At 39.2% G+C, this 17333-nt stretch overlaps 2 protein-coding genes across 3 annotated transcripts; one reads left to right on the top strand and one right to left on the bottom strand.

Annotated features, from left to right (window-relative positions):
* Positions 1 to 229: 229 nt before the first annotated feature.
* On the bottom strand, positions 230 to 9126 carry trip13 (thyroid hormone receptor interactor 13). Its single transcript, XM_028580874.1, has 14 exons — positions 8953 to 9126; positions 8644 to 8727; positions 8148 to 8307; positions 7002 to 7128; positions 5971 to 6026; positions 5791 to 5881; positions 5531 to 5603; positions 5383 to 5446; positions 5204 to 5290; positions 4890 to 4996; positions 4535 to 4688; positions 1433 to 1545; positions 1229 to 1298; positions 230 to 1139 (listed from the first exon to the last, which is right to left on the bottom strand). Exons 2-14 carry the CDS (start codon positions 8715 to 8717, stop codon positions 1044 to 1046), a joined length of 1272 nt encoding a protein of 423 aa, XP_028436675.1. The 5' UTR covers positions 8718 to 8727; positions 8953 to 9126; the 3' UTR covers positions 230 to 1043.
* Positions 9074 to 17141, top strand: brd9 (bromodomain containing 9). 2 transcript variants are annotated; one of them, XM_028580873.1, is made up of 17 exons: positions 9074 to 9284; positions 10301 to 10521; positions 10599 to 10721; positions 10814 to 10946; positions 11078 to 11135; positions 12017 to 12161; positions 12275 to 12385; positions 13194 to 13381; positions 14031 to 14163; positions 14345 to 14420; positions 15035 to 15127; positions 15260 to 15392; positions 15494 to 15605; positions 15752 to 15808; positions 15891 to 15996; positions 16445 to 16615; positions 16844 to 17141. In XM_028580873.1, exons 1-17 carry the CDS (start codon positions 9236 to 9238, stop codon positions 16942 to 16944), a joined length of 2010 nt encoding a protein of 669 aa, XP_028436674.1. In that variant the 5' UTR covers positions 9074 to 9235; the 3' UTR covers positions 16945 to 17141. The 2 variants fall into 2 exon arrangements, with proteins under 2 accessions (XP_028436674.1, XP_028436673.1); XM_028580872.1 differs by having other exon boundaries at positions 9075 to 9284; positions 15032 to 15127.
* Positions 17142 to 17333: the final 192 nt, after the last annotated feature.

The following is a 17333-nucleotide window of genomic DNA, read 5'->3' as shown; positions in this document are numbered from 1 at the left end:
ATGAGACAGACTCAAGGTCAACTGCAATCTGGTTTTATTACTGCGGGCATTTTCATTGACTGCCCTTAATGCGATTATCACATATCTAATAAAAAGCACTATATTAAATCTGTCTTTCCATATTTACAACCATATGACAGCATCTGTGCGCCACCAAGTGGTGGCTCAAAGGCTTTCTTTTCTTAAAATCTCCATAATGCATCTGCAGCATTTCAAAAACACACACAAGCATAAACAATATTGTTTATTACAATTTTATATACAAAATAAAGTTGTAGGCTAATGAATGCATGAATCCAGAAAGTTTAAAGAAGATATGTTGTTAATATAAATATAGAACTGACTGACATTTTTTAAGTGATGGTCTACGGGGAACATCCCTTTTTAAAACATAACACATGAACACTGAGTGTATGAAAAAACAGTATGTTTAAGGGACAGTTCATATTTTTTAACATAAGTTGGTATCATACATTATTATTAGCTTATTCTACAGATCCTGTGGATGAAGGTATCTCAGTGAGCTGGCAACTTAAATAAGAGAAATGAAGAGCACAAAATTTAACCACTTAACAAAAACACATTGCCATCTCAATGAGATATTTCCAATAAAATCCACAGACTGAGCTAATGTGTACGCAGTGATATCAATTAAGGAAAGTAACTAATGCCAATACAAATGTGAACTGTCCCTTTAACATTAGGAACCAAAAGAAGCTGAATGAAGGTTAAAGCTGAATGTTACATAAAAATATCACTTTGAAACTAAGAACAGAGTAAACAGAAAATTCAAGCACTGGGTACTCTATCTTAAACCAAACTGCCTGAAACCGACTTGGTATTTAGGCTAGCAGCACCAACAGAATTACCTGAATAATTACTTATGTTATAGATATTTGTAAAAAAAAAACACTGTTACTTGCCAATATATTTAACACATTGCTGCCAAATGAATGGATTAAGCTTTATAAAAAAAAGATATGAGGCATTGGATTGAGAGCTCATGAACAATCATGTGTCAGCCTTTGGGCATTGTAATAGGTTCAGACACCGTTGACCAGGTTAGCTTTTTCCTCGGTCTGTTTATCCACTGCTTGGTCCATAGCCTCCAAAAACCTCTCAAGAGTCACTGTCGGTGTCTGCAGGCAAACAAATTAAAAAAAATTAATTAAAAAAAACTATACGACTCTTTTCTTCCTACACTCTGTAGAACAAAATAAATACTTACCTTTACAAACAGTGCATGGGATAGAAATGGTAACTTCCTGAGTGCTCTTCCACTCAAACCTTTGCTTTTTCTGGAAATGAAAAGAAAAACAAAACATTAGCCTGTGGTTTTTTTTTAAAGTTCTCATAAGGCGCTTGATGTTATGACTAGAGCACAGAGACGGTGTGATTTGGGTGCTATTGCATTATGGGAGGATGTACTCACAGAGCAATGTTCCTCAGGTTAAGACTGTGTTCGGACACCTCACTCTTTGCAAAGCCCATCGTCTCGAGCTCAAACATGGTAAACAGCTGCTGCCGGGGGTAGATGATCTGGCACTGCACATATCATGAAGCATAGACATAAGAAATTCAAATTTATCAACTCACCCTTTTAAATTCAAAATGTTGCTTTTGTACGGTTGCTGCTTATGACTGTTTTAGAGGCATGTTGATAATAAAGTTAAACATTATCACTATCTTTTATGTATAATTTATATTTTCCACTAGCCTGGGAAGCAGAAGAATCTGCAAGAATCTGTATGGTTTATTTGCTCTGGCAGAAACATCTGGTTCCCTTCCTGCTCAGACAGATTTCCAGCCGACCGGGACCAGGCCCTGGCCGGGCCAATCACAACTGTTTATCTCATATGGGACCGGTTTTAGACAATGACTGACAATTTGCAGAGCCTTTGTGCTTTGCACAAAATACAGTATGTGATGACGCCATCTTTGGCTCACGCACCCTCGTGCCGGGGACACTACAGCAAGCATAAACCTTGCTTAGTAAAGAGGACTGCCGTTGAGGCATTTTTGAAGTACAATTTTCAAATTCTGATGGCAAAAACAGCAACACTGGTTCACAGACATTGATACAGGGATTGCTACACAACCACAGCTCATCTCTGCACGCTGCAGTCTGCTTACATTTGTCCTTGCTCTGATTGGTTGTAGGGTTAGTCTTGCATCAGAGATGGGGACTCAAGTCTGAGACTCTGACTCGAGTCACACTTAAGTAGCACAAACAGCTGACTTCAGACTTGACTCGGACTCGACTCAAAAGACTTCAGACTTGAATAAGACTCGAGCTTCGAGACTCGTCAACTTGTTTTCATGCAATTATTGCTTTTTAAATCTAAATTTATTCATGTATTTCTATTTTGTTTTATTGGCGCATATATGTTGGGGAAACGTATGACGAGCTGCATGTCCCCTGCCCTTTGCCATAATGTGCAACGTAAAACATGCGTTATGCCTTATGTGCGCGTACTCACAATTAAAAAAAATGCATTGTCGATGCAACACCAAGTCCTCCCGGAGTTGTGCCTTTTGTCATTAGTTTTGCTTTCAATAACTTTGTAAACAGTGTCAGTAAGCGAACAGCTACATGCAAGGTGTGGCACCAAGATAAATTATGCCAGATCAACAACGTTGAACTTCATCAGGCATCTCAAAACACGCCCAAATAGGTCAGTCACTTGCTAATGTGAAAGAGACATTACATTTAGCATATATCGTCACAGGTAACAAAGTGTTGTGCTAATGCTGGGAACAGGCAAATTGTATCTTTATAGTTAGTAGTTGCTGAGGCTCAGGCATCCAGGGCGCACAGGAGGCGGGACGCACGGATCCATCTCCCCAGGAACAAACGCTGTGTCGGGTGGGCAAACTCATGTGATGCGTAATTGATACCGTGGATAATTTGTAGGCTATTAATTGAACAAGGTGTACACGGTCCACCAAACACTGGGCCGTCTTGACTGTCTTAATTCTGCACATGTTTCTGTTACTGTAGTCCTATTTATGGTTTCATTATTTCATCCATGCGTGGCACAGCAGATCAGTGCGCACTGTCACCTGCCGTGGAGACTCTGGCCTCACTAACCTCTCCTCCTCTGGGTCGGGTCTCCCTCATGCTTGACTCAGTTTCACTGAGCGTACTAACACTTAGAAAATAAATAAATTGCATTACATCAGGGAGTTCAAACTGCTTATTATGCGTAATTTGGACTGACACTGAGATGCATGTTGTTCTGTAACTGGTGTGGTGCTGCCACTATTCTCTTGATTTCCATTTCAATATTAGACATTTTTTTGTGTGAAAGAGACGTTACATTTAGCATATATCGTCACAGGTAACAAGCTAAGTGTTGTGCTAATGCTAAGAACATGCAAATTGTATCTTTATAGTTGTATCCATATGATGTGACAGACTTAGGTTAATATTTCACCAGGTCCGAGGGCTAGAGGGATGTGTTAAGTAGACCCCATAAAGTTATCCTACAACTGATTTTGATACTGTACTGTATGGATGGTAGCTACAGGACATGCTTTGAATTCATAAGATTTAACAATATAGTGTTAGGGACAGATCAGATGACCAGAGACTTGAGACTTGACTTGGACTTGTGGCAAAAGACTAGAGACTTGACTTGAACATGCCCCTCAAAGACTTGAGACTCGACTTGGACTTCCAAAAAAATGACTTGTGAACATCTCTGTCTTGCATTGCCAGACCTATCCCCCACGAAGTTGCAGAGTAAGGTGTGGCTCCTCCACACATACATTGCAGGATATAAGAAAAAAATGCTCTGGGTTGTTTGCATTTCCTTGAACCAATTACATCAAAATCATCTTGGGGGCACCAAGCTCCGGACGCAGCGACGGTGGCTTTGCAAAATGGTCTCGGTAAGGAACTTGTTTTAGTGGAACATTTGCACTTGGCAAAAGAAAACGCATACCTGCAAACTCAGAAGGGCTGAAAAAGGTGACAGATTCTGTTATGTTTCAATACATATCAATTAGTTTTGAGAATTTTCTGGAATCCAGTGCGGTCTGATATTCTTGCCCTGCCATTTCTCCACCTGTCCATCAAAGGAAAAAGAAAAAATGTGGTTGGCCCTGCTTTCATCTTTCATTAACCATCTCACAGTCAAACATCTATGTGTTTTTGTTGAAGTGTTCTTAAATGTTTTCTGAATCGTTGTTGTGATTTCTGTTTTGTAAAATGCTGTTGCGTTTTCAGTTCAATTAAATTGAATGGCCCTTTTATCCAAAGCACTCCATCATGGTGCTGGCCTAACCATTGGGAGGATTTGGGGTTGAGGGTCTTGCTCAACTTTGACTTTACCATTTTGGACAGGAGAAGTCGGGGATCGAACCACCAATCCTTTGATTGGTAGACAACCTGCTCTAACTGCTTAGCCTTGCACCTCACGGCCACCATAAAATAAGCCCCAAAGTTTGAACATGGAAGTAAGAGACTTGTTTAGGCAGCTAGGTTTTGGATTACAAATAAAAGATTTTTTTTGCTAGATTCTTTGGTCACCTTCATCAGCTCCTCCAGGCAGGAGAGGTAGATGTTGTAGATGCCCTTCACGGATGGAGGTCCGATGTACTGCTTGATGTCAGCTCTGTCCACAAACGCCAAGTCTATCTTTTCTGTTACATTGGAGGTCGTCAGGATCACGACGTTGGAATGTCTGAAATATCAAAACAAAACTTGTGCAAGTAGGACAAAACAAAAGATTGATCCAAGGATTTTCCAGTGAAGACAGTAATGAAGAGTGACTGTAAGAATGCAAAACTAAGGCTTCTGGTGTCATAGGACATAATAATAATAATTTAATATTTTTTACATCCCCACTAGATATAAAAGAGAGAGAGATATTTTGCTTCCTTACCGTTTGATTTGGTCCAGTTGAGTGAGAACGGAGTTGACCACTCGGATGGCGTCAGAGGGCTCTGTTCCCGCCTGGCAAGCACTCCTAGCTGCTGTCAGACTCTCCACCTACCCACCATAAAAATAAAATTCACAAAAGAAGCAGCCTGAGTCGCAGCAAAGACACTCGCAAGTGCACAAGACAGCCTTCAGTTTTATATCAGTGAATCTGGAAGCCAATCAATGAAGGAATGTACTCAATAATAAATGGATTTTCTTGGCCTTAGATAACACAGAGTTCAATAAAAAGTTAATTTCCGAGAAGCTGATTTTCACCTCATCAATCAGGACAAACACAAGAGCGTCTTTGTCGTCAATCAGTTGTTGGATCTTTTGAAACATCTTTGTGACCAGCTTACCGCTCTGTAACAAAGAGGCACAATGAAAATAATATCAGTTCCATCTACAACATCCTCCGATTAAATAACGTAACATAAAAAAGGAGCCAGGTGTACCTCTGAGAACCACTTTGAGAACAAGCTGTGGCTGTTTATCTCAACAAATTGCCCATAAGAATACCTATGGAGAAAGGAGTGTAATTTCAAATGAAAAGAGCAGGTGCTTACTGCTAAAGCGTTTTCAATGAAATGAGGATTGTCTTACCGACTTGACAGCCTGATTGACAGCTTCTGAGCAAGAGCTTTGCACAGTGACGTTTTTCCTGTGCCAGGGGGTCCTGAATGTTGGCATAAACAAAAGGATAAATCACTTTTTTGCCCATCATCCCTGACATTGTCTTTCACTGAACAGAAGAGCTCTCCAAATTTCTGGGATGATTCCATGTACAATGACAATAAAGGCCACCTATCTATCTCACAACCTCAACCGATTAAAATGACTGTGATTCCTCATTAGTTATTTACCGTGAAGCAGCACAACACGGTTCCACGAAATCAGGTTGCTGTTGACATTTTTGTCTGAGAAGTAAATTGTTGTTGTGACGTAATCCAGGAGCTGAAGAAAAATGAAAACAATGTGTTGTCTAGCTTTGAAAAGTGAAAATGTTATGTAATCATTTTCTCTCATGTCTCAATGATTTTTACCTGGGTTTTGACTCCACTGTCATATACCAGACTCTCCCAAATCCCATTGAATTCAGCTGTTAAACAGAAAACAAGTCATTTTAGAGGAAAGATGGAATTGTAATGAGCCAGAGCTTATAGATGCTAATTAAAATAATGAAAAATAGAATGACTCATTTATCATTATTATTTTGCCTTAAATATACACTTGACCCAGCATTTATCTCTTTTGATTATGGAATCCATATCCCTTGAAAGAGTAAAAGGTGGTTATGACACAATTGTAGTTTTAACAGAGAAAAAAGGCTTTGGTCAGGTTGGATTCACATAGGTTAGGACGGATTCCAATGAACTAAGCAAAAAAGTAACAAAACATTTACAGAAACATATTAAACCACTCCTGCTACATAATCCACTTTTCCAGAGACCATTCATATTAGAACTAAACCAATAAATCGGCCGATATTTTGTTATTATTACTTATTCAAGATATACTGGAGTGTGTTTATATACATATAAGGCCAATATATATATATACCGAAAATAACTTGTGCTGTTTATTCTTAGTTATGTAGCCATATTGTTGTTTTTTTAATTGATAAAGCTGCAAAAAAAATATATATACACACAAACAAACATATATATACACACACACACATATATATATATATATATATACACACACACACACACACACACACACACACACACACATATATATATACATATATATATATATATATATATATATATATATATACACATATATACATACATACATACATACATATACACATATATATATATATATACATACATACATACATATATATACATACACATATACATACATATATACACACACATATACATACACACAGGCCAATAAGTAACAAGAAATTGTAGTAAAGATATAACAAACTAGGTTTGAGGTCATTTGGAAACACTGTCTCAACATCAATTGTTTCTGTTAAAGTCCCCCTCCACTCCAAAATATGTTTTTCTTATGTTTATTTATTCAACGTGCTATCCTCCACAATGTCCGATGTTACCTGCTGGCAGCAACCAGTGATTGGCTGCTGAAAGCTCCTCATCCTCCTCCAAACTGAGCGTGCTGGGTCCATCCTCATTCAGAGTGAAGATGTGAACGGAGACAGAGCAGCTCTTTAAATCAAGGGGCTGAGTGGGGGGTGGGAAGGCATGGAAAAAGAATAAACAACTACAAAGCAATATTACTTCATTATGAAAAAGAAGAAAAAAAAACAATGGGCCTCATTCACGAATATCTTCCTAAGTTTTCTCTTAAATATGTTCTTAAGAAAGTTTCTAAGAAAAGTCTACGCCGGATTCATGACGTGTTCTTAAACAGCAGAATTGTTCGCACCTGTGTTCTTAGGATTGATGAATCCCACTAGCCTGGGTAAACCCTGACGAACTTCCTGCAAATTTGAAATTTGCTCTTCCAACTGACAAGGGTCTGGTGTCAGCCATAGACAGTATATAAGGTGTCAGCCAGGCTAGAATCCCACGTCTTCCTAACTGAAAGCGCGTGCCAGTTGTTCCTAATTAGCATAAGAAAACGCCCCGCAAATACCCAATGCAAATACCCATATAAGGACATGACACTTCCTGTGCACCTCCTGGGAGACAGGTTGTCGGAGATTGTCGGAGCCGCGGTGGAGGAAGTACTGAATCTCAGTACTTAAATAAAAGTAGCCTACAAATAACCAGAGACATATTTACTTTAGTAAAAGTAGAAGGTGTCCACTACCACAAACAAGGCCTGGCTTTTATAAGAAGTTCCTATCCTAACCAGCATAAAACGGAAATATGTTGTTAGAATCGAAATGCGGTTAGTGTTTTTTTGCATATGATTTTTTTTTTTCAACAAATGATCCGAAATACATTACAGTACAATACTATCATTGTAAACGACTGTAGAATTAAATAAAATGCAGTAACCAATCATTTGGAGCAAATTGTCATCACTCAAATGTGCGTAAGAGTGCTTTTCAGTGTTAGTAGATTTTGTTCTTAGCTAAGAACAAATCCACGTTAAGAAAACATTAGTGAATGCCAGAATCTTAAAAAGTGCGTAAGAAGGGTTTAAGAACACATTTCTTCGTAAGAACGGTTGGTGAATGAGGCCCAATTATATCGATGATGGGAAATATTCAAAGCAAACCAAAACAACAGACCTGGGTTACCAGTTCCTCAAGATCAACTATAGCCACAGATTCCACATGTTTCTGCAGGAAATCTTCATCAAACTCTGTCCATCTGTAGTTTCCAAAAACCATGCTGTGGCGATTCAGCAGAGCCAGAATATGTATCCTCACTTCAGACACTTTAGCTGTGCTGATATATGAACACGAATGGAAAAAGTAAAATAGCTGATTATTTACCCACTTGTCATAGCTGATACCATTATACCAAAAAGGTAATTTCATGCATATCGTTATGTATTTTATTGTTTGGTAAAGTGTGACTTTATTCTGTTGTTAAAGGGTCGGCTGGCACAAATGCCCAAATCATAATTTCTCATTGCATTGTGCTTTAATCAGTCAGTTAAAAAGCATTTTGAGAGTGAGCGTGCGTGTTTCTTTCTGTATTCATGGTAGGATCTGTGGTTTCCTGTGGACTCCATACACGTATTGACTGACATGTTTTAAACTACTCACTCAGCAAACCCACCTGTGAGATTTAACATGGACCTCCACATGGATGTTTTGTTTCTGGTTTCCCACCTCCATTCTGTCACCGTCCATCCCTGTAAAACTGTGGCCATCATATTCCTCACATACAGTAGTTAACTGAAATATATTCTTTAGTCATGTACTTAATTGATAAGTTGTCTTAACCAAAAAATAACGTTTACATGTCGTTAGCTAACGTTAGGTAAGTAGGCGATGTTGTAGCTAGCTAACATAAATTGGCTAACGTTTGCCTCCTTCAAATAGTTAAGGTAAACATTCTGCTACATTGACAAAACTGAAACCATACCTTACACCACGTTGTCAATCTGATAACTTGCATCAACCAAAGCTCTGGTAACCAAGAAACTTTCGACGGTCCGCTGTGCTGTCAGAAAGCCGAAAGTCGCTCGAATTCAGCGCGCTGATTTGTTACACCGGAAGCACATCGTTTGTTTTGTGGTATCACTTCCGCCTGCCGTTAGCTTAGCTTTTTTGTTGCAAAGATTTGTTGCAAGTAGCTAGTGTTACGCGTGCGACCAGTGGCAACATAATTGGAATAAACACAAATCTTTGGATATAAATAGGAAGAGATGGGGAAAAAACACAAGAAGCATAAACCGGAGTGGAGAACAGTTGATGGTATTTTTTACTATTAGTTGTTGCACCGCTTTTGTTCCAGCTAGCTTTATGTTAGCTAGCTTAGCTGGCTAGCTCAACTGAAAAGACAGCAAATTTGTAAAAGAAATCTACCCTTATATAACGTTACCCTAATATAGTCCCAAAGACAAATAGCACAGCGGGTTAGGGTTAGACATAGCTAGCTAGGCATGTGGAATGATCTCCCAATCTAGCTAGCTACATCAAACAAAGTCAGTAGAGGAGTGTATAATAATAAAAGCACCTTTGGAGTTTAGTAACGTTAACTTGATAGGATTTGTGAGGTAATTTCGACTTATGTTTGTATTATATTTTAAATCATATGATAAAGCAGTGTAAACATTGCAATGGTAATTAGGTTGATGTCTTTTATGAGTGTATATATTGATGTAATGTCTTAACACCGAGGTCCACATTGTAAATAAGTGTTTTATTACGCTTTCATGTGCTTACCTCTGGTTTTAACATCCAAGGATGTTTTTACGTATGTTGTTTTTTTATATACTCAAAATAAAAATCAATCAGTCCTACCAATACTGTACACATCCAACATCTCTCTGGTATAATGTCCTGCTATAATCCTAAATTAATCAGCTTTTGTTGTTGTTGGTTGTGCTAGTAAGTTAAGACAGCAAGTTACTTAAGATAGATCTGATATTCATATTTTTGTATTCTCATTTTGAAATTGTATTTTAGTTTGAACACTAAGTATTACATAACCAGTTAAGCAAAAACACCAGCTATGGAATTACCTCCAACCAAACAACACAGTAGAATGCAGTACAACCTTATCACAACATACAATAGAATGTTTTCTACAGACGAAGAAGCTACAGCTTGTTACAGCCAAACATATTTGGCGTCTAAAGTAATAGCAGTATTTTTACAATACTAACTTACTAATAGTACTAACTTCACCTACTCCTTCCACAACTTTTCACCTTGTACCATGATTCCTATCTTACCTATCATCTTCATCTTGTCTGTTTTGGTTGTAGACTATGAGGACAAGGCTCTTGAGAAGCCCCTGAAGCTTGTGCTCAAAGTTGGAGGAAGTGAGGTGACAGAGCTCTCTGGTTCGGGCCATGACTCTAGCTACTACGATGACAGATCAGACCATGAGCGAGAACGCCACAAAGAGAAAAAGAAGAAGAAGAAGAAAAAGTCTGAAAAGGATAAAGACAAATATGTGGATGATGACGAGAGAAGACGGCGGAAGGTTAGTTTACACATATACCTTATGCATGTGTTTTGTGCCTCTATATGTTAAAACTTGGCTTTCATCCCATCTGATAGGAGGAAAAGAGGAAGAAAAGAGAGCGAGAGCAGAATGAATTAGAGGCAACAGCCTCTACTGCTGCAACAAGCGTTGGTGTGCCTGTTGAACCTTTCACATTACCAAAAAGTTTTGGATTAGAGGTGAGTAAATTTAACTTAAGCCTGAGAATGTGACCAATGCATTTTAATGTTTTCACTGACATGTCACTCACATCATGACCTTATCTCATCAGCCGGAAGAGAAGAAAAAGAAGAGAGAGAGAGAGTTTGAGCTAGAGCCTGAAGAGGATGAATTTCACTCCAGTATGAAGTTGGATTTAGAACAGCAAGGAGACAGGCCGGTCCGAGCATGCAGGACACAACAAGGTAAGGATGCCTGTCTATGAGGACAATATAAAAAAAAGTTTGACAAGCAAACATTACACTTTGTTTTAGCAACTATTTACTTGTAAATGTGTTAATCCATATCCATATTTATTTATTTTTGCTCAATGCAGAGAGTGAATGCACTCCTCGTCAACAACTCCTAGAACACTTTTTGAGGCAGTTGCAGAGGTGAGGAATACTGATTCAGTCTAATTGCTGCATCCACCTGTACTGTCAGCCTACTGTCCTTCTAATGCCACAGCACTGCTCCTGAAGGGTTTTAACTAGATCACAGGCAATACTTGAAAGATCCAGAAGCATAAAGACTAAAGGGTTAAGGTTAAGGCTGATACTAGTCCCTGAAGACGGATGCTGAGGTTTTTGGTTAACCCCTTTTCCCTCTATCACCATCTAGCACATGTACACAAGAAATATCATAAATGGATTGGCATATTTCCATGATATTTACTGAGCATGATCATACTCTCCAAAACATAAAACCTTTCAATTTTTCCCAATTTTTTTCTTATACCACTCTTAAGTTCAAAATTCACCCTTGCATACAGCATGTCTTACGGTAAAAGTGACAGACATTAATCAACATTAAATAACTTGAGTACATACATTGTCCTAATGGGACAACCCTTTTTGATTTTCAGGACTTTCCTCTAGCCCCTGTAAGACTCTAAGAAGAGCTAAATTAGCATTTGTTGTTTGTTCCATGCAACACCTATGTACAAAATATTGTAGAGTGCAATAAATATTGGTGCCTCTGCAGGCTGTAGGCTTTCGGTCTTTAGTCTATTTGAGCGTTTGTTATTGTTAGTGGAGGGTAAGTCCTGTTGTTGCAGAAAAGTTGTGTGTGACTTTGCTGATGTATTAGCCATAGATTGCTATCAACATGAGGACAACATCGGACCAAACGCAGATGTGGCCTAATTGTTTGATTGATCGTATTGACCTGACAAATAACAAGCACTGGCATGATCAGAGCAGAGAAACAACAAGTCTAAACAAATCTAAAGGTTGGTGCTGTACTGAATAACACCATGCATCACTTGTCTTTCCAGGAAAGACCCCCATGGATTCTTCTCATTTCCAGTAACAGATGCAATTGCTCCTGGTTACTCAATGATCATCAAACATCCTATGGACTTCAGCACCATGAAAGACAAGATTAGAAACAATGACTACAATACGGTTACAGAATTCAAGGTGAGGATATTTTTCATCACAAAGAGAGAGTTTAGATGGTGAATATGAATTTCTTCTTGAGAGTATTATAAAGTTTGCCTTCATACCTGTTTGAACACTTTCTTTGCCTTCAGGCGGACTTTAAATTGATGTGTGACAATGCCATGGTGTACAACCGACCAGAGACTGTCTATTACAAGGCTGCCAAGAAACTACTCCACACAGGATTCAAGATGATGAGCAAGGTAAACACATTTCTTATACTACATGTTTTTCTGTGACACCAACTTTGTCCATGTTCGCTGTCTTGTGGTTTAGCTTCCTTGAAAAGTCATTTACTAAAACACTTGCATTAGTGCTTCACTTTTCCTTTGTTTAAGCTTTTATTTTGTATGTAATGTTTGTGTTTCTGTTTCTGTATCACTACAGATATGTATTCTGACTTTAACTTAAATACTTGAATGGATTAGGTCAAATTGTCAGTGTAATATTTGAACATGTAAACGAGGGACTTGAGTGATTTGCTTTGTGAACGTCTCTATAAGAGACTATCTACCTTAAAATTTTCCATAAATTGCGCAACTTGGTTTTAATTTGTGAATTTGAATAAATTGAGCAGCAGACAGACAGACTACACTAATGATGTCACTTAGAGTCAAATCATGGCACTACTCCATATACAGTGAATAATGGAATATATTCAAAGCTAGACTATGACATGTTCTACTTCCCAGCAGCTGAGCAGTATGAGCCCTATACCTACATACAAACACACACACACACACACACACACACACACACACACACACACACACACACACACACACACACACACACACACACAAAACTCAAACCAATACAGGAAGCTATTCACTATGTGAATACCAATTGACCAAGTCCAAAGATTGTCACCTAATAGCATTAAAAAGTCACATCACTGTAATCACCAACAAGGTACTACTGTCCTTTTCTATTCCATTTCCTCTCTTATATATTTCCAGATAAGCAGAGAAAGTAAATGTTTCCCCCTTTTTCCCTCTGCCCTGTGTACAGGAGCGGCTGTTGGCTCTGAAACGCAGCATGTCTTTCATGCAGGACATGGACTACACCCAGCAGGCAGCCATTTTGGGAGATGAAGACCTTGCAGCTGATATACCTCCTCCAGAGACAATCCCCAGCCCAGTGGAATCAGCTAAGAAGTCCAAGAAACAACCAGTCAAAGACATGAAGGAAGTCATCAGGTATTTCTTTCGTAATATCTAGATTAAATGTGACATTTAGGAAATTAAAGTGCTCATATTATGCTCATTTTCAGGTTCATAATTGTTTGTAGAGGTTGTACCAGAATAGGTTTACATGGTTTAATTTTCAAAAAACGGTATATTTTTGTTGAATTGCACATGGCTGCAGCTCCTCTTTTCCCCTGTGTGTTGAGCTCTCTGTTTTAGCTACAGTGAGGCATCCTACTTCTGTTTAATCTGTATTGGGAGTCGCACAAGCGCAGTAGCTAGGTCAGCACTTCTAGCCATTAAGAAGCAGAGTATGAGGGTGTCCCACGCTAGCAGCTGGGCGAGCATTGTAACGTGTGTTACAAAGTGACACACGTTTGTCACGAAAGTAAAGGCTGGACTACAATAGAGCTGTTTGGAGCAGTTTATGAACAGTGTTTTCTGTTTGGGGTGGACTTTGGGCTTTTTCACTTTGTAAACCTATAACATGCACAAAAAAGATATATAACACAATAAAGGAAAGGGGAAAAAGCCAAAAATCATAATATGAGCACTTTAAATGTAGTCTGAAAGGCCAGTACTCCTGAGCATTTGATGTCCTGTGACTCAGCACCCTGTCAGTATAATAATCCGGTAACGCTGTCACTTCTTTTTGTCTCAGTTACCTGTTTGAACCGGAGGGAAACGCTTGCAGCTTAACTGACAGTACAGCAGAGGAGCATGTCCTGGCACTCGTTGAGCATTCTGCAGATGAAGCTCGGGATCGGATCAACAGATACATGCCCAACTCTAAGGTTTTCCTTTGAACTTATTGTGTATATATTTCAATTTCTACATACTGTTTCTACCCGCTATAGCTACTATATATTTTATGATATAAAATCACAAAGTGGTAGTAAGGCTTCCACTCATCAAGGAGTTCTTCTTCACTGTAGTTTGTAGTGACACTATTTTTTCTCTGTTCTGTGTTTTCAGATGGGCTACTTGCGTAAAGAACCAGACAGTTCTCTTCTATATACGGTTGTAAATCAGCTTGATCCTGATGCAGAAGGTTTGTTATCACCACGTCTTTCAAAACCCTACATTAAAGGTCCCATGACATGGTGCTCTTTGGATGCTTTTATATAGGCCTTAGTGGTCCCCTAATAATGTATCTGAAGTCTCTTTCCCGAAATTCAGCCTTGGTGCAGAATTACAGCCACTAGAGCCAGTCCCACAATAAGCTTTCCTTAGGATGTGCCATTTCTGTGTCTGTAGCTATTGAGGAGGAGAGAGGGGGGGGCAAGGTGGAGGGTGGGGGTGTGGCCTTGACCAACTGCCACTTTGCTCGTTTGAAAGCCATGATGTCTCTCTCTCATGGGTGGGCCAAATTCTCTGGGCGGGCAAAGCAGAGAAAAGGGAGGTAACCTTGCTTGTTATGACCTCATAAGGAGGAGATTCCAGATCGGCCCATCTGAGCTTTCATTTTCTCAAAGGCAGAGCAGGATACCCAGGGCTCGGTTTACACCTATCACCATTTCTAGCCACTGGGGGACCATAGGAAGGCTGGGGGAACTCATATTAATGTTAAAAAAACTCATAAAGTGAAATTGTCATGCCATGGGACCTTTAACACAAGATCTGCACTACATTAGTATATTTATTCTTAATTCTTTTTGGCAGAAGAGGAGACTCATAAAGTGGACCTGAGTTCTCTGTCAAATAAGCTTCTGCCTGGCTTGACAACCTTGGGTTTCAAAGATGACAGGAGACACAAAGGTATGGCATTAATATGCACTTTTGTTCATTTGATTTATATTAGTCATTGTAGTCAAATGAATATCAATTACAAAAGATTGCCACAAAGTCTATGACTTATATCAGATTGTTTTTTTTTCTTGCTCTGTGTAGTAACGTTTCTGAGCAGTGCTTACAACATTCAGACCCTTCAGAAGAACTCCGTCTTCCCAGACCTGCTACCTGATGAGGTGGACACGCTCTATTCAGCCTATGGTGATGACACAGGGGTACAATGTGCCCTGAGGTAAGGGGACTTTTCTGTCATTGGTTAAACTTAGAATTTGAAACAATCTAGAGAAATGTGTCCCGGTTTTAAGCTTGTAATGTGTTCACTTTCACCCTAAGCATACAAGAGTTTGTCAAGGGCTGCGGAGGTGTCACAAAGCGCTGGGTCGACAGGCTTCTGGACAAGATGACCGCAGACGATCACACTAAAGCTGTCAGTCAAATCCGACAGGTATCTGACTTGAACTTAATATACAGCAATATACGACTACATTACTTCCATCGTTCTCTCAGTCTCCAGTATCCTCTTGACCAATTCTACTGCAGACCGCCTGGTCTCTGGCCTATTATGTGTATGATGCTTATTTTACATTTCAGAGAAGAAACATCCCGCTAAAACCCGATGAAACCAAATCCAACATCTGTGACATGCAGGTATGCTGTAGTTTGTTTTGCAGTGATGGTGCATGTAAATCGTTGCCTGACTGACTGACTGAAGCTTTGCATTTTTGTTCAGATGGCAGATGGCACTGGCCTGGGAGAGAGCGGCTCAGTCCTGGACTTCATCTCAATGAAGAACTATCCTGATATGTCTCTGGATATATCCATGCTGAACTCATTAGGTGATTATTCCCATCAATGCTCTTGAGTGGCAGCATTTACATACATTATCATTTTACGTACATTATGTACACCAATAATCCAGTTATAAACTAATTAAGGTAGGAAGATGAGTAAGGTGGAGTCCACGGAATTGCCAAACTTGCATTAATAGTGTTTACGGGTGCTTTTTAACTCTCGCAGTAAGCTTAACGAGAGTAAGATGTGTGGAGTCGCAGTATAGCCGTGTAATCACATGAATCCTATTAAAACTCCCAGGCAGAGGCTGTCCTTCATTATGAAACGCACATAACAGTCAGACTACTTGATAAACACATTACAGAAATGTTGGATATGAGGCAGTAAGCTCATTTTCTGCTTTAAATGATATGGTTATGGTAGTGCATTTTATTTTTCTTAATGCTTTGTTAATGTCCTGCAATCACCTTACCTTCCCTCTTTCTTTATTAGGTAAAACAGTGAAAAAAGAGCCAGGCAACGATGAGGGCCAGCAGCAATTTGACGAGGCGGACAAACTCCTGCAGGAGTTCCAAGAGGCTCAGGTGGACAGAGTCGGCTCTAGACCCTCGTCCAACCTGTCCTCCCTCTCTAATGCCTCAGAGAGGGACCAGCACCACTTAGGTATCTGCAAAAGGAGTAAGACTAGAAAACTAGGTGCTCAGAAAGGAGCACTGCTAATGCTTTTTAGTTACAATTTAAACATCATATTCTTGTCATTAGTATGCTAACAATCCATAATGCTGTTGCTCAACTTGCTAGATATCAACTAAATGTTACACCTCCACTTTTCTGCAAAAATGTCAATGCTTACCACGGAAAAGTAAGAGCCATATCATCTTTAATCCACAGGGAGCCCATCACATCTGGGCGTTGGGGACCAGTCTGAAATGGTTCATGATCCCTACGAGTTCCTGCAATCTCCAGAGCCAGAGAGCACAGCCAACAGCTGACCACACACACTACCATGTAGTTATCCTGGTATTAACAACACTGAGTAACAGGTCTTGGACTGTTTAAATACTATGGAGACAGCAGGAGCCTCTGACCTGTTTTAAAGACTCAATATGATTGTACAGAGTGTTTTTAGTGTAATTGTATGATTTTGTATGAATGCAACACTTGAAAAATAAATGCTTGCACCTGTATTTAAAAATGTGTGTGGTTCAATAAGCAAATGACAAACTTTTTTCCGCTACATTATATATATTATCAGCTGCATCATATATATAGTTCCTAAATGGCATTCCATATAAAAAAGAAGAAAAAAAATATATATATTTATATGTATATGAGCAACCTTTGCTATTGTCTCATAATATGTGAGACACAATAGGGAAGT

This window comes from Perca flavescens, chromosome 6 (assembly GCF_004354835.1).
Source record: "Perca flavescens isolate YP-PL-M2 chromosome 6, PFLA_1.0, whole genome shotgun sequence".
In the NCBI taxonomy this organism is placed as follows: domain Eukaryota; kingdom Metazoa; phylum Chordata; class Actinopteri; order Perciformes; family Percidae; genus Perca; species Perca flavescens.
This window is presented reverse-complemented; position numbering and strand designations above follow the sequence as displayed.